The 17,085-nt window shown below is 55.9% G+C and overlaps 1 protein-coding gene across 3 annotated transcripts in view; it reads left to right on the forward strand.

The window, feature by feature from the left end:
* The window catches only part of RAB11FIP3 (RAB11 family interacting protein 3), a 108,754-nt gene extending 93,468 nt beyond the window's left edge, over positions 1 to 15,286 (forward strand). For all 3 annotated transcript variants that reach the window (XM_032269376.1, XM_032269377.1, XM_032269378.1), the window contains 7 exons: positions 675 to 778; positions 4,871 to 5,011; positions 11,744 to 11,825; positions 12,554 to 12,691; positions 12,927 to 13,082; positions 13,236 to 13,376; positions 13,504 to 15,286. In XM_032269376.1, coding sequence (XP_032125267.1) covers positions 675 to 778; positions 4,871 to 5,011; positions 11,744 to 11,825; positions 12,554 to 12,691; positions 12,927 to 13,082; positions 13,236 to 13,376; positions 13,504 to 13,617 — 876 coding nt within the window. In that variant the 3' untranslated portion in view covers positions 13,618 to 15,286. The remainder of the gene's footprint in view (positions 1 to 674; positions 779 to 4,870; positions 5,012 to 11,743; positions 11,826 to 12,553; positions 12,692 to 12,926; positions 13,083 to 13,235; positions 13,377 to 13,503) is intronic.
* Positions 15,287 to 17,085: the final 1,799 nt, after the last annotated feature.

Below are 17,085 nucleotides of genomic sequence, written 5' to 3' on the forward strand. Positions count from 1 at the left end.
CTCCTCTACCCCCGCACCTCCTGCTATACCCCCCACCTCCTGTACCCTCTCACCTCCTGCTGTACCCCCCACCTCCTCCTGTACCCCCTCACCTTCTCCTCTACACCCTCACCTCCTCCTGCAGCTCACTTCCTCTTGGACCCCCGTTTCTTCCTCCCTACAACATCTGTAGCATCTCAAGTCTGCTGACCCATCCTGAGTCCCCCTCTGCTCGCTTCACTCCTCCTACCTCTGCAGGTGTCTTACTCTCATCTTCCTGTGAATTCTCTGAGGGAGGGAGGGACTAAGACATGAGTCTGTCTATCCCTTGCATCCATGGGCGCCTGGGCTGCCTCTGTGAGCTGCATCTGGCTGAGCAGAGATCCCACCTGTGTGTAGGGGGCTGAGTCTTGCTGCCCACGAGCCAGTCAGTCCAAAAGTGCCCCTGGGCCCCTGGGCCTTAGAGCCGCAGCAATATGTGCATTTTTGGCATCGAGATGACAGTGCTCCCCGAGCCCTTGACTCCGTTAGGAGCTACCCCTTTGTGGGTTTATGGGACGGGCTCCAAGGATAAGTTGGACCCAACTCTAGCCCAGTTGGGTGGATCTGATTCTATGCTGAGAAAATCCCTGGGTGGCCTCCCAGGTAGTTCTGCTTCCTGCTACCTGACCCTGAAACCTGGTCTCATTGCCAAGGTCGTCTTCCTGGAAAGGCGTGTGCTGGAGCTGGAAAAGGACACGGCTGCCACTGGCGAGCAGCACAGCCGCCTGAGACAGGAGAACCTGCAGCTGGTGCACAGGTGAGCCTGGACCAGGAGACCCGGGCCCCTGCACGGTGCCTCCTGTGCCCGCCTGTCAGCCCCCATTTACTTCTCTACCTCACACGGCAGGGGCTTGGTCACCCGTCCATCCCAGTGTGGGAGCCGGCTGAGGGGGTGGTGCCAGGTGGTCACCTGAGGCTACCCAGTGGGCTGCAGGCAGGCTACCTGAGGCTCTGACTGGTGCTCTTGAGGGGAGGTGTCCATGGAACCCTAGGCACACAGAGGGCCCCAGAGGGGAGGCACTGCCTCCCTCTTGGGAGCCGCTGAGACCTGGCCCCCACAGGAGGAACTGACTGAATGCACGAGGGCGTGGTGCGCAGCCTCACCAGCAGGCCGGGAGTGCAGCTCTCCCACCAGGCTGGTCCACTTGGGGTTTGCCCCTCCTGGAAGAACGCAGGTGAGAAAAGTTGCTCAGCAGCAGAAAGCAAAATGAGCAGAGACTGCTGAATACGTGATACAGTGTGCAGTCTAACCTCAGGTGGGTAGGAGTGCTAGGGAGGAAGTGAAGTGTGACGGCTGCGTTTGCAGAGGGAGAGTGGGAGCTGCTTACCCCTCTCCTGTTTGCAGACTTTTCTTAGAATACCTGGTAATTCTCAGCGTTTTTCAAACCAGGCACACCATGTCTCATAACCGATTGGCAGTACTCGTTTTCATGCAAAGTAAGATGAGCTTGTCTCAGGAGTCAGCCACCCAGACTGTGCCACCTGGAGCTGGGCACTGTGGGGGCACAAGCAGCCTCTTGGGGGCAGAGGAGTCAGCCGGGAGGCCTGAGAGGCACCTGTGGAATCTGCAGAAGAGCCTCTTCCTGTGAGTCTCTGTCACTGCCCAGCCGCCTGGGCACATCCTGGCTCCTGCACATATTCTCAGTTCAGCCTCAGTGTCTTCATCACCACTCAGCAGGTAGATTCAGGGCTCTGAGCACCTGGACACAGGCCTGCATGCAGGTGTGTTGGCAGCAGGGCATTTGCGGTCAGCACCCCCAAAGCCCCCAAGCCCTAACCCTGCATGGTACTAACATTCCTGACCCATCCTTCAGCTTCAGATCAGTCTGCCCTGTGAACGCTGAGAACTGGAATGCCTCATGGGATTGTGGCATACCTTGCACATTGCTTTAATTTTAAGCAAGTAAAGTGTGTTCTCTTGTGCCCTGGGCGCGGCGGCTGCTTTTTCTTCAGGTTCTCAGCAGAGGAGGGCCTGCCGCCAGCACCTGCTGCACAGTGGGGAGAGGGGCCAGGCACGCTGGAAGAGGCTGTGCTCCAGTAGTGTGTTACGTGGGTGCCGCACCTCCAAAGACCACTGGCTCCTCCTTGCCAAGGAGAATCCAGATGGGCCACCGGATGCACTTGTTTTAAGAGACAGGGACTCACTCTGTTGCTCAGGAAGAGTGCTGCCTACAGCCTCTACCTCCCAGGCTCAAGCGACCCACCTGCCTCAGCCTTCCATGTAGCTGGGACTACAGGTATGCACCACCACACCCAGCTGTTTTATTTTATTTTATTTGAGATGGAGTCTTGCTCTGTCTCCCAGGCTTGAGTTCAGTGGCGTGATCTCGGCTCACTGCAACCTCCGCCTCCCAGGTTCCAGCGATTCTTCTGCCTCAGCCTCACAAGTAGCTAGGACTACAGGTGTGAGCCACCATGCCCAGCTAATTTTTGTGTTTTTAGTAGAGATGGGGTTTCACCATGTTGGCCAGGCCTATCTTGAACTCCTGACCTCGTGATCCGCCCACCTCAGCCTCCCAAAGTGCTGCAGGCATGAGTCACCACTGTGCTTGGCTTAATTTTTAAATTTTTTGTAGAGATGAGGTCTCAACATGTTGCCCATTCTGGGCTCAAACGCCTGAGCCACTGTGTCCTGCCTAGATGCCTTTCTCAAGCTGACTGTCAAGGTTTCATTTGAGTCTGGAGTACGTTCATCAGTTTTCCCTGTGTGTGTGGTGTGAAGTCCACACTCCTGCCTTGCTCCACCCGCTGTTTATCCACGGCCACAGCCACAGCCACAGCCCTGGCCACGTTCAGTTCCTGTGGCTGTTCTCTCTGGTGCTCACCTGTGCTGTCCTAAACAACACTTTTCCCGTTTTCAGTGTCATCTGACATTGCTACTGAAGAGCTTTCTGCTCGCTAGCCCTGCTGCACCACCGCCATCCTAGGAATTCCAAGTGCTTTCTCCCGCGTTTGAGTATCTATTTTCTGGGTTGCACGTTTTCTTGTGTTTTGCCGACTCATTTTCTGAGAACATCACTGATAGTTGCCTGGAAAAGGGAGCCCAGGAGCCAGATGCTCTGAGAACTGCTTGTCTGGAAGTGCTTATTCCTCCCACCCCGTTCCAATCCATAGTGTAGCTGGGCATAAAATTCTAGGTCAGAAATAGGATTCCCGGAGAATTTGAAGACCTCTGACCCCATGCCTGGTGCTGCTGAGTCTTGCTGCTCTCCATGACTTCTGTTTCCCACCCTAGATACTTGGGTGGGAATAATACTTGTATTATTTGCAGTGCTGTGCACCTGGTTTTTAGGTTTTTTCTTTTTTCTTTCTTTTTTTTTTTTTGAGACAGAATCTTGCTGTGTCGCCCAGGGTGTTACGCAATGGCACAATCTCTGCTCACTGCAATTTCTGCCTCCCGGGTTCAAATGATTGTCATACCTCAGCCTCCCGAATATCTGGGACTGCAGGCACCCGCCACCACACCCGGCTAATTTTTGAATTTTTAGTAGAGACGGGGTTTCACCATATTGGCCAGCCTTGTCTGAAACTCCTGGTCTCAGGTGATCCACCCACCTCAGCCTTCCAAAGTGCTGGGATTATAGGTGTGAGCCTGGCATCTTAATCGGATTTTTACATTGTTCTCCCCATGCTTTCAATTCCTGGGAGCTCTTCCTTATTTGTCTCTTGTGTAGCAGACTGCCCTGACACTGCAGCTGTGGCTCTCAGCTCACGGAGAGTGATGGCTTGTGCTAGCTTTGGGGCCTTTTCCCTGCCGTCTCCCGTGTGACATGTCTCTCTGGGGTACTTGCCTGGTGTTTGCTTCGGCCACTTCTTGTTGAAAGCGTTCCTGTTGTGTCTGGTGATCTGTGGCCATCTGTTCGCTGGCGTGTGTCAGGCCCCACAGGATAAGAGGGTGTGTGTGAGGCAGGGCTTGCGGGCATGGGCTGTGCTGTGTCAGTGGGTGGGGCCTGTGCCCTTCTCTTTGGGACAGTTCAGTCCTGTCTCCTGTGGATGGTTGTGATGATCTAGGGAATGCCAGGGTCTCCCGACCCTGTGGGAATGTTCCCTTTTCCCTGTGGTCTAGCCGACACCTGCCCTGCCTCTGCTCTAAGGTGCCGTGGATGGGACTGGTGTCTCTACCCACTTCCCCAGCTTGTAGGAGACTGGGAGCAGAGTGGGCCCCCCTCCACTTGTGGCGCCTCACAGCCTTTGGGGCCTGGATGTGCCCAGCAGCCACAGCCAGACTCAGCCTGTCTCCGATGTGGACCCAGCAACTCAGGAAGCTTCCGGAGCACCATTGAGATGTGTTATGAGCTGAGTTTTCTGCAGCTGAAGCCCAGACATCCCCAGCACACTCGGTTCCTCAGTGGTCAACTGCCACAGGCCACTTGCTTGATCAGACACTCACTCCCTGGAAATGAGTGGTCCTTGGGCCCTGTGCCTTCATGCTCCCTGCTGAGGCCTCTTGCGTCTGGGCTCAGAGTGCACTCAGTGTATGTAGTGGCTGCAGGTGGAACAGCTGCTAGCTTCAATATAGAGTGCCTCAGAGGCAGTCACTTGGTGGGCCTAGGCCCTCTGGGTGCTGTGGTCCACAGGCCACAAGCCAGCAGGGCCTGTGGGTATCAGCTGGGCTGGGGTGCAGTGGACACTGTTCTAGTCATCCCAGGTGCCTTTAGTTTGGGAAGTGAGGCCATCTGGGGTGTGGTCCCTGCTTCCTTCCTTGACCAGAGTTCGGGAATGCCCTTCCCATCTCCGCTTCCAGGCTGGGGAAAGGTTCTCTGGAGGTCCTGATACAGCTTCTGGGCAGGGGTGGTGCCACTGCACACCCTGCCTGGAGACAGCTCAACTCCTGCCTTTGTCTTTCAAGAGCAAATGCCCTGGAGGAGCAGCTGAAGGAACAGGAGCTGAGAGCCTGCGAGATGGTTCTGGAAGAGACCCGGAGGCAGAAGGAGCTCCTATGCAAGATGGAGAGGGAGAAGAGCATCGAGATCGAGAACCTGCAGGCCAGGTAGGCGGTTCCCAACAGCCCACTCACCCCAGAACCTGCAGGCCAGGTAGGCGAGGTTCCCAAAAGCCCCACTCACCCCAGAACCTGCAGGCCAAGTACGCAAGGTTCCCTACAGCCCACTCAGAAAGCCTCAGGCCAGGTAGGCAAGGTTCCCAACAGCCCACTCATCCCAGAACCTGCAGGCCAGGTAGGCGAGGTTCCCGACAGCCTGCCCGCCCCAGAAAGCTGCAGTGGCTAGGAATAACCTTAATTTTAGAAAAAGGGAAAAAGGTATGTGGAGAAAACCTTAAAACTCTCCCAAAGGTCACAAGAGATCAGTTCAAAGACAGACCCTATGTGGGTGTCAGTTTCTCTAAATCTATGTCAAATCAATGTAGTCAGTCTTTTTAAAATACCAATCTTGGCCAGGCGCGGTGGCTCACGCCTGTAATCCCAGCACTTTGGGAGGCTGAGGCAGGTGGATCACGAGGTCAAGAGATCGAGACCATCCTGGTCAACATGGTGAAACCCCGTCTCTACTAAAAATACAAAAAACATTAGCTGGGCATGGTGGTGCGTGCCTGTAATCCCAGCTACTCAGGAGGCTGAGGCAGGAGAATTGCCTGAACCCAGGAGGCGGAGGTTGCGGTGAGCCGAGATCGCGCCATTGCACTCCAGCCTGGGTAGCAAGAGCGAAACTCCGTCTCAGAAAAAAAAAATAAATAAAATAAAATACCAATCTTTTTTTAAGGGTACTTGATAAAATTACTTTTACATTCATTTGGAGACATAGCCTTGAATGAATCAGAAAAAGTAGGAAAACAGAGAGGATGGGGATTAATGATACTACATTAAAATATATTATAAAGGAGGCTGGGTGTGGTGGCTCAAAATTTTAATCCTAGCACTTTGGCAGGCCGAGGCAGGCCGATCACTTGAGGTCAGGAGTTCAAGACCATCCTGGCCAACATGGTGAAACCTTGTATCTACTAAAAATAAAAATTAAGGCTGGTCGAGGTGGCTCACACCTATAATCCCAGCACTTTGGGAGGTCGAGGCAGGTGGATCACAAGGTCAAGAGATCAGGACCATCCTGGCCAACAGCTGGGCGTGGTGGCTCACGGCTGTAGTCCCAGCTACTCGAGGGGCTGAGGCAGGAGAACCCGGAAGGCACAGATAGCAGAGGGCCAAGATCACGTCACTAAACTCCAGCCTGGTGACTGAGCGAGATGCCATCTAAAAAATAACATTATTAAAAACAAAAAATTTTTAAAAATACGATTAGCTGGGCAAGGTGGCATGTGCCTATAACCTTAGCTACTTGGAAGGCTGAGGCATGAGAGTAGCTTAAACCCAGAGGCAGAAGTTGCAGTGTGCTGAGATAACGCCACTGTGCTCTAGCCTAGATGACAGGGTGAGATTCCATCTCCAAAAAAAATTTAATTTAAATATATATATATATAATGAAGATTTTAAAAATTATTATTATTTTTTGAGTTGAAGTCTTGCTCTGTTGCCCACGCTGGAATGCAGTGGCACAGTCTCAGCTCATTACAGCTTCTGTCCCCCGGGTTCAACCTGTTCTCCTGCCTGAAACTGGGACTACAGGTGCGTGCTACTGCACCCAGCTATTTTTTGTATTTTTAGCAGAGATAGGGTTTCACCATGGTGGCTAGGCTGGTCTTGAATTCCTGACCTCAGGTGATCCACTCGCCTCGGCCTCCCAAAGTGCTGGGATTATAAAAATAATTTTGGCCAGGTGTGAGCCATCACACTTGGCCAAAATTATTTTTATTTTTTAAGAGCCTTGCTTTGTCATCTAGGCTGGAGTGCAGTGGTGCTATCTCTGCTCACTGCAACCTCCGCCACCTGGATTCAAGTGACTCTCCTGCCTCAGCCTCCTGAGTAGCTGGGATTATAGGTGCCTACCAGTACACCCAGCTAATTTTTGTCTTTTTAGTAGAGGTAGGGTTTCACCATGTTGGCCAGGCAGGTCTCGAACTGCTGACCTTGTGATCCACCCAGCTTGGCCTCCTAAAGTGCTGAGATTACAGGCATGAGCCACCGTGCCCAGCCAAAAATTATTATTATTATTATTTTTTTTTTTTGAGACAGAGTCTTGTTCCGTTGCCAGGCACCAGGCTGGAGTGCAATGGCGCAATCTTGGGTCACTGCAACCTCCGCCTCCCGGTTTCAAGCAATTCTCCTGTCTCAGCCTCCCGAGTAGCCAGGACTACAGGCGTGCACCACCATGCCCAGCTAATTTTTGTATTTTTAGTAGAGACAGGGTTTCACCATGTTGGTCAGGATGGTCTCGATCCCTTGACCTCATGATCCACCCACCTCGGCTTCCCACAGTGCTGGGATTACAGGCGTGAGCCACCGTGGCCGGGCAAGGCACTAAATTGAAGTAGACAGTACTGCTTCAGGGTGCCTCCAGTAGTCCACAGCCAGGACCTGATGCTGTGGATACCTGGTGTGTGTTTACAGATACACTTGCAAGGGATGGCTCTTCATCTTCTGTAAAAGTAAAAGGTATCAGATAACGTAAAGTGTCTGTAATCAGAGGAATCTAGAGTTCTCTGTCCTGAGCACGATGCCTCAGTCCTAAGGGCTCCTTGTGTGTCTGGGTGATGAGAGTGCAGGAAGCTGTTCTATACAGTTTGTTTGTTCGTCTGTTTGTTTTGAGATAGGATCTTGCTCTGTGCCCCCGGCTGGAGTGCAGTGTCCCTGTCATGGCTCACTGCAGCCTTGAGCCCCTGCTCTCAAGCGATCCTCCTGCCTCAGCCTCCTGAGTTGCTGGGCTACAAGTATGCTCTGATGCTCTTGTGACACCTGGATAACTTGTATTTTTTGGTAGAGATGAGGTCTTGCTGTGCTGCCCAGGCTGGAACTCTGAACTCTTAGCTTAAAGCAATTCTCCCACCTCGGCCTCTTGCTGTTGCTGTTGTTTTCCTCTTCATACTCAGCCTCTTAAAGTGCTGGGATTGTGGGCATGAGCCATCTCACACGGCTTTTCTAAACTGAGAGTGACCACTTTTCGATTTCGAAGTACAGGAGCTTTAACTATTCATGAGAGAGGGTTTCAGGTTCTTTTGCTTGTGTCCTAGCTCTTAAAGCTAAGAAGTTCGTGTTGCCTTATCCAAGGAGAGCTCTCAGGCAGTTTCAGAAGTGGGTCGCAGGAAGGGGCCTGCACTCAGAGGGCTGTGTGGGGTCCCCTCTGTGCCTGCCACTGCAGTGGGGCACCATCTTCTGGGGAGCAAGGTCAGGGCAGCCAGGAAAAAGTGTTCTGTCCTGGCCTTGGCACAGTGCAGTCGAGTGGGCTCGAAATTGAGGTACGTTCCTCGTCTGTGAGCACCAGGGAGCACCTCCTGTGGGACCTTTCAGCTGGGGCTGAGGTTGGGGCACAGCCTTGTGGACAAGTTGCCCCCTGTCTGCTCCGGTGTGGAGGGGCACAAGAGACGGGTCTCACGAGGCCCTCAGGGAGCAAGCAGGGCTGCGTGTCGCTGCCTCTGTGAGCAAGCCGGCTGCCCGCCCCGTGCCCTTGGGGTCAGTGCCACCATGTTCTGGACCTTGTCAGCCTCCTGCAGCTTCGTGGGCTAGCCACCAGGAACCTTGTAGTTCTCAGGGCTGCTCAGGCCCTCAGAGGCCCCTGCAGCCCCAGGTCAGCAATCTGCAGTCAGCCCAGCACAGGGGCCTCTGGCATCTTGGGGACTGTCCACAGCTTACCCTCTGCCCATCTGGTGTATAGGAAGACTCTGGCCAGTGCAGTGACAGTGTCTCAGTGCAGGCTCCTTCAGGAGCAGAGGATCTGGAGGCAGGACCCCCCAGCACCTACCTCAGAACCCCCTAGGAACAACAGGGGTGGCTGTCTACACAATTGCAGTGCTGAGAAAACAGCTGGATTTTGGGAGTGGGGCCACAGTAGAGGCAACAGTTAAAGCTGAATGGGCACAGAGAAGATGGAGGGGTCGCGGGGGCTGGAACTTTGGACATCCTTGTGGAGGGATGGGGAAGGAAAAATGTGTGTCATCAGCAGGATGGGGCTGTGCGGAAGTCACAGGCAGAAATCTGAATCTCAGGACACCGGGCCCAGGAGAGGTTCTAGGAAAGGCCAGGTACCTCTGGGAGTGGGGCCTCCAGAAAGTGTGGGAGCCCCTGGCAGGCTGCAGAGAGCTGGAGTGAAGGCTAATGGTGCCACAGTGGCAGCAAACACGGAGCCCAGGGCTTGATGTGCAGCTTATGGCACCTGCTGTACCTCCGGCACTGGGGGCATGACCCATCATCAGAGACAGAGTGAACTACGTGAATGGGCCCTTATGTGCCCTCCTGTACTCCCAGCGTTGGGGGACGTGGCCCATCGTCACGGACAGAGTGAACTGGGTGAATGTGGCCCTGATGTGTCCTGCTGTACCCCCGGCGTTGGGGGACGTGCCCTGTCAAGAGACACAGAGTGACCTGGGTGAGCATGGCCTTGGTGTGTGGTGCTTTCTAGCAGCGTGTGAGCCACGGAAACCCAGAGAAGCCTTCACTCGTGCCATGTAGCACAGCTCGTCCTTCTGGAACCATAGGCAGACTCCCCCTGGCCTGATAATGAAAGGAGAGAAGGCAGAAAGACCGACCCCAGCCCTGGGCAGACCCGAGTGTGTGTGACAGATGGCGAGAGGCCAGGACAAGGGGGAAAGGAGGGGGTCAGGCCCCCGGAGGGCAGAGCTGCTCTGCGTGACGCTGCCAGCTGTTTATTTTCTTCTCTTTGTTTATCTGTAGTTTTGAAATTCAATAGAATTAAAACATAATTTGCTTTTCTAATTATGAACAAAAATGCAAGTGTTACTTTGTTTTTTTTTTTTTTTTTTTTTATTTGGGGGGGGACGGAGTTTCGCTCTTGTTACCCAGGCTGGGGTGCAATGGCGCGATCTCGGCTCACCGCAACCTCCGCCTCCTGGGTTCAGGCAATTCTCCTGCCTCAGCCTCCTGAGTAGCTGGGATTACAGGCATGCGTCACCATGCCCAGCTAATTTTTTGTATTTTTAGTAGAGACGGGGTTTCACCGTGTTGACCAGGATGGTCTCGATCTCTTGACCTCGTGATCCACCCGCCTCGGCCTCCCAAAGTGCTGGGATTACAGGCTTGAGCCACCACGCCCGGCCGCAAGTGTTACTTTGGAAGGAGAAAGTAGCTGTAGTAGAGCCATGAGGACTCTAGGGCTAGAGGTGGACAAGGGAACTTAGTATGTTGCACGCAGCAAAACCACAGGAAAGGCAGATGGCAAAGGTGTAGCCCCGAAAGCACACAGCACCCCGCATCAGCAGCTGCACAACCCAGAAGTACCGGAACATGAAGGCTCAGCAGTGGGCGGCACCGGGAACCGTGGAGGCTGGGTAAAGGTGAGGCTCACCAACAGGGTCCCCGTCCTGAAAGAGGAGTCTGGACCACAGGGCACCACACACACCAGAGTGGCACCACGGAGCCACTGTGTCTTCCTGACCGACGCCTGTGGCCAAGGGTCTGACAGGCCCCCGATGAGTCCTGGAGGCTCCTGTCCCAGGCACCCCGTGGCCTTCCCGGTGGCGCAGAGGCTGGCAGTGCTCTTGGGAAGGGTTGCATCTGCTGTGCTCCTCGTCTCAATCGTCGGGCAAGAGCAGGTCCCCTCCTGTGTTGAGGACACCTGAAGCCTTTCCCGCCCAGCCCTGTGCTGCCCCTGGGTCTCCATCTGACACCAAATTCTGGGTGTGGGTGGAGGTTGGGTTGAATTAGAAGGGATGGCAGGGTGACAGGATGGTGAGGACAGCTGGATTATGGAGAATATCCACGGCTCCTTGGAGAAATGGCCAGTTCTGAGGCTGGGACAGGAAGAATGCAGGCTGAGCCTGCAGCAACTTATGGTACCTGAGAATGAGGTGCTTACACTAAAAAGCCCCATTAGCACCGACACTGAGGGTATGTCAGAGGGACGGGCCAGATGCCAAAGCTGGGACAGCTACAACAACAAACTGATAGTGATAGCATTGGACGGTCCATAGTGACACAAATAAATGATTATTAATAAACAGAGAAGGCCGGGCGCGGTGCCTCATGCCTGTAGTCCCAACACTTTGGGAGGCCGAGGCAGGTGGATCACCTGAGATCAGGAGTTCGAGACCAGCCTGGTCAACGTGGTGAAACTCCATCTCTACTAAAAATACAAAAATCAGCTGGGCGTGGTGGTGGGCGCCTGTAGTCTCAGCTACTTGGGAGGCGGAGGCAGGAGAATCACTTGAACCAGGGAGTCGGAGGTTGCAGCTAGCTGAAATTGCACCAATGCCCTCCAGCCTCAGTGACAGATTGAGACTCTGTCTCAAAAAAAAGTATATAAAAACTAGCCAGGCATGGTGGCCAAATTCTGGTTGTAGGTGCAGGTTGGGTTGAATTAGAAGGGGTGGCAGGGTAACAGGATGGTGCTTTGTAGTCCCAGCCACTCGGGAGGCTGAGGCAGGAGAATTGCTTCAGCCCATGGGGCTGAGGTTACAGTGAGCTGAGATTGCACCACTGCACTCCAGCCTGCGTGAAAAAAATAATAGTTAAAAAACATGGATTACGGAAAAGCTCTGCCCTGGAGCACTTGGGTGGGCGCCTAAGGACTGCCCCTGCTCGTTTGGGGGCATCTGTGGGCCATAGGGCAGCCCCAGTAGGGTTTTCCTGAGACATGGGGCACCCTGGCCCAGCAGAGGCACACTTCCTGGAATGAGTTTCAGCTTCATTATTGTGTCCCAGGCTGCAGCAGCTGGATGAGGAGAACAGTGAGCTCCGATCCTGCACACCCTGTCTGAAGGCCAACATTGAGCGCCTGGAGGAGGTGAGTCGAGCTGTGACCAGCAGGCCCAGGCTGTGCCCTTCCTGTGGGCACCGCGGTTGCCCTGGGCTCTGTCCTGAGCAAGATGACAACCCCTGGGCTGCGTTGTGCTGTGTGTGAGGGAACAGGGGCGTCTCAGGACCCAGGCTGCTGGAAGACACTGGGCCATGCTCTGCCTGCAGCTCCCCCAGGGACTCACGATCCACAGGGCCCAGAGGTTCACTCCTAGATAGACCGAGGGGTCTGAATCTGGGAAGTGTCCTCCAAGGGGAAGACGTCAGCAAACCACTCATGCCCCGCCCCCGCAGATGTGGAGGCAGAGGCTGCACATGGGGCTCCCAGAGTCCAGCTGGTCACTGCCAGGCCTCCCTCCCCCAGCTCACCAGGTGTCCTCTGGGAAGCTCCGAAACCAGAGGGCGTTCTCAGAACACTTGGGCCCAACTGGAGCTCCCCACAGTCACTGAGTCAGGTTCTGTCCACACAAAGGTCCTTCCTGCCCCTCACGAAAAATAGCCCTTGCGGCCTGTGTATGTGCCTACCCCCAGAGGCAGGGGACCTTGACCTCCACTGAGAGGTAGGAAAACTGAGACCCAGCCCCGTCGTGCTCCAAGCACAGGGGCCACCATGTTGCTGTTGGGAGACATAGAGATGGGAGGGACAGACGGCCAGGGCAACCTGCATGTGCAAGTGGACGGGCAACGCGCATCCAGGACAGGTGTCCACCCCTGCAGGAGAAGCAGAAGCTGGTGGATGAGATAGAGTCGCTGACGCTGCGGCTCAGCGAAGAGCAGGAGAACAAGAGGAGGATGGGGGACAGGCTGAGTCACGAGAGGCACCAGTTCCAGAGGGACAAGGAGGCCACCCAGGAGGTGAGCTAGCGCCCCACCCCCAGCCCCATGCCCAGCACTGGGCGCCCCCTCGACCCGCGGGGAGCCTTTGTTGGACGCCAGCTCTTGGCTGTGCCGCTCTGGGCATAGCTGCTGGTGTGTGTGGTCTTCCTGAGAGATGGTGGCCAGATCAACCCCAAGGTTCTACAGCCACGTGATGGCTGACGGTGGCCGATGGGAGCCCAGGCCCCCCAGCTCACCCCGCCTTGGCCTGCAGCTGATCGAGGACCTCCGCAAGCAGCTGGAGCACCTGCAGCTCCTCAGGCTGGAGGCCGAGCAGCGGCGGGGCCGCAGCAGCAGCATGGGCCTGCAAGAGTACCACAGCCGCGCCCGGGAGAGCGAGCTGGAGCAGGAGGTCCGCAGGCTGAAGCAGGTAGGCAGAGGCTTCCAGAAGCCTGGTTGGCAAGGGGTGGGACGTGGAGGGCCAGCATCTGAGCTGGAGGCCATGTTCCCTGGCCAGTCCTTGTCCCTGCTCAGCCACCAGCAGGGGCCCCAGCCCAATAATGATGTTGCTGTGCCCTCCCAGGACAACCGCAACCTGAAGGAGCAAAACGAGGAGCTGAACGGGCAGATCATTACCCTCAGCATCCAGGGCGCCAAGAGCCTCTTCTCCACAGCCTTCTCTGAGTCCCTGGCTGCAGAGATCAGCTCTGTCTCCCGAGATGAGGTAACACATCCCCCGCCTGCACACTGCGGCCTGGGGTCTGCGGTCTGTGCACTGTCTGTGCACTGTGGTTATGCCTGGTGGCCTGTGGCCTGTGCACTTCAGCTCTGACCACCTGCTTGCCCTGCAGCTCATGGAGGCAATTCAGAAGCAGGAGGAGATCAACTTCCGCCTGCAAGACTACATTGACAGGATCATCGTGGCCATTATGGAGACCAACCCATCCATCCTGGAGGTCAAGTAGAGGCAGGAAGGCCCAGCCTGGGCTGGATTCCGGACTCCAACACCCAGGAGTGGCCCCGTCACACCATGAGGAGTCAGGACCCACAGGTCCCACAGCCGACAGAGCCCAGGGCATGCAGGGAGCCCTCGTGCAGCTGGGCTGGGGCCACTGAAGACGGGCTGCTCAAGGGGCAGAGGGTGGTGGAGAGGAGGGAGAAAGGCAAGTCCCCGGGCCCGGGGCCCATGGAGGGTGAGGGGGTGGCAGGGCTGCCCGTCAGTCAGTGCTGACCTTCTTAGTCCTAGGTCAGCCTGGCTGTGAACGCCTACACTTTGGTTCAGCGGGATGGACTGGAGAGCCTCTCTGTGCAGAGCTGTGGGGTGAGCCCCACTGTGGCCTCCTTGTGGTGGGCCCTCTTCCCACGTGCAGCCCTATTGGGAAGAATGGAAGAAAACGGGTCCCTCCAGGGGTGCTGCTGCCTACACCACTCGCACAAGTGCCCTGGTGCCGTGTTGCCCATGCTGGGCTGCTTCTGATGGCCAGTGGGCTCCCGGACCCTCACCTCAGACATGGTGGTGCAGGAAGGACAGGCGGGCAAGGCTGGTGTATCCCCCAGCTCTCCCTGTGCTACTCAGGCCATTGCTCAGCCAGATATGGTCAGCTTAGTCCAGCTCTGGGCCCTGGGGCCTCCAGGCCATGCAGCCGATCCTTTGGCCCAGTCCTCACTGCAGTAGCCCTTGGGGGCGCTGACTGCCTATGGGGGCTGGGCAGGAGCCACTGGGGCCCTCCACTCTGACATCGGGACCCAAAAGTCTGGCTGTATAGAGCTCTCTCCTTGGGTGAGGTGGATGCTGCAGGCCCCTCTGGCTCCCCCGTGCAGGTGCTGCTTCTCCACAGGTGCGGCCACACCCTCTCCACGCACTTCCCAGGCCAGAGTCCAAACATTGGGAACCCTGTCTTCTGGGTGTCTAACTTAGAAATCATTGTTCTTCCCGAGGGTGCATTTTGCAGCAGAGAGACGGCAGGGAAGGCTCTCAGCAGAGCAGGAGTGGGCCTACCCCGGGCCTGCACTCCCAGGCGCAGTGGAGTCATCCTGCAAGGCTGTGGGCCTGCCCGAGGCCCCAGCATTCCCTGGTGGGCCAAGACCCCATCACCAAGACTGGCCACCAGCTGTGTGTGCGCATGTGCACATGTGCACGTGGTGCACACGTGTGTGGCCCCGCATCCACCGCCTTCCACACCAGGATGTCAGAGGTCGCCTCCTGTTGTACATTTGGGGAAAGCCTTGGGTGTAAATCAGTGTAAACTTGGAAGAGATTTTTCTATCATGTAGAGTAGGTATTTTTTATAGATTGAAGGTTGATCAATTTTTTAATACTTTCAAGAGAGAAAACTATCTGTGTAAACACATGAAATATATATATATATATACATATATATATATGTATAATATATAAATACTGGCACCTTGCCTCTCTATGCCCAGGTCCGGCCCTGGTGACATGGCTGTGTCCTGTTTCTGCTGACCACTCAGCAGTGCTGTAACTGTAAACATGGACTCCCAGGAGACGGTGTGGGAAACACGCCGAGCACCAACTGCACATGCTCCTGCTCTAATTCCCCGAGAAACGGCCCCTCCTGCCTGGATGCGGGAGGGCAGGGGCCACCACAGATTAAAGCTGTTACTGCACACGCAGAGGCCGGCTCCTTCCTCCAGGGGGCCCACAGGGTGGGGTGGAAGTCTCATGGGCCTGGCCAAGCTTCCCTCAAGGCATCCTGGGCCATCAGTTGTCTGAGCGCAGACTGCAGCAGACCTCCCTGGCTCTGCAGCTTGGTCAGACCAAGACTCTTCTGAGGCCCCAGGATTGCACCTCAGCAGAGCCTGGCAGCTTTCTGGACAGGTTCTGGACGCTAACGAGCTACTGAGACAGCATCGAGGGTAGTCCAGGCAAAGGGGGCAGCACAGGGATGTGTGCATCATGGCTCTGGGTCACAGTGTCCCTGCCCCTGAGGACACATTCAATGTCGGGAGAGGCGGCAGCATGTCCCTGCGAGGAAGAGAAGAGTGGGGGGTAGGGCACAGAGGCTCACACCATCATCTCAGCACTTTGGGAGGCCAAGGCAGAAGGACTGCTTGAACCCAGGAGTTTTAAGACTAGCCTGGGCAACATAGCAAGGCCCCATCTCTTAAAAAAAAGTTTTTAAATTAGCCAGGCAAAGTAGTGCACACCTGTAGTCCCAGTTCCCTGGGAGGCTGAGGTGGGAGAACTGCTTGAGCTGTGAGTATATCACTGCACTCCAGCCTGGGCAACAGAGCAAGAGACCCTGTTTCAGAAAAAAAAAAAACACAAAAGGGTTTTGATGTGCAGGGTGCTGGGAGAACTCCCCCAGAAGAGGGGGCGTGCACACACACAGCACCAACCACAGGTACAGGAAGGCGAGAAGGCAGGGCCCGATGGGAGTGGGCTCCCGAGGTCACGGGGGCAGCCAGACGGGCAACTTGGGAGAACAGTGCCACTGCAGCCACAAAGAATGGCCTGGGGAGGTGGCCCCATCTGATCAGGAGTTCCCCCCAAAGCATAGGCCTTGAAACCTGGACCACCTGGCCCGGCATCCAGGAAGCAGACTGTGAATCTGCGGCTCTCCCTCTCCCGCCCCCACCCAAGCTGCCCGCCTGCCCGTCACACTCTCAGATACAGACAAACCAAGGCCCAGGGAGGCTGAGGACCCAGCTCTGCCAGTCCCCTCAGGTCAGCTGCTGCCCGCGGACTAGTGACTGGAGGAGGACTGAGAGTGGCCTACAGCGAGGAGTCCTTGAACCCTCGGTGCGGATGCAGCAGAATGGCTCCAGGTCACAGGGCCAAGGCCCAGGGGAGGGGGGCAGCGTCGTCCTGATACCCCACTGTGGTCAAGGAGCACCTCAGCTTCATTTCCACTCTAGATTTTAAACATGGGCCCAGTCCACAGTCCACCTGGCTCCACTAGCAAACGATGCTGTCACTGTGCTGGCCCACTGGGGTCCCCAGCCCAAAGGAGTTTGAGACGGGATGAAATGGAAACAGACTCCGGAAGGGCTGCCGGAGACCCTGTGGGTGAGCGAGAGCAGGGTGTGGTGGCCCATGTGCAGGTGTGCTTACCTGGTGGACGTGTGCAGAAACCTGCACACCCCCGGGAAGTTGGCTTCCCACCCCCACCTGAGCAGCGTTTGGGCTGGCCACTGGGCTTGCTAAGTCTCCCAAGGCAGAGCCTGTCCTTGGCTGGCTCCTGACAGTGAATGCTCTGAGTCTTACTCAGTTCTGCCCAACGGAAGAGCACTAAGGAGTCTTGCCTGGCAGAGTGGAGAGGAGTGGCTCTGTCCTTGCCTTGGAAGAAGACCCCCTGATGTGGGTGCATGGCCGCTCGTATGAGGCCTGCCCTAGCCTGCCTCCGCTGAAGGACAGGTCTAGGAAGGAAGGACTGACCCCCTCAGCGGCCCCCCAGAGGCACCCTGCC

The sequence above is a fragment of the Sapajus apella genome, unplaced genomic scaffold (assembly GCF_009761245.1).
Source record: "Sapajus apella isolate SASKATOON/1434 unplaced genomic scaffold, GSC_monkey_1.0 scaffold192, whole genome shotgun sequence".
NCBI classification, from domain to species: Eukaryota; Metazoa; Chordata; class Mammalia; order Primates; family Cebidae; genus Sapajus; species Sapajus apella.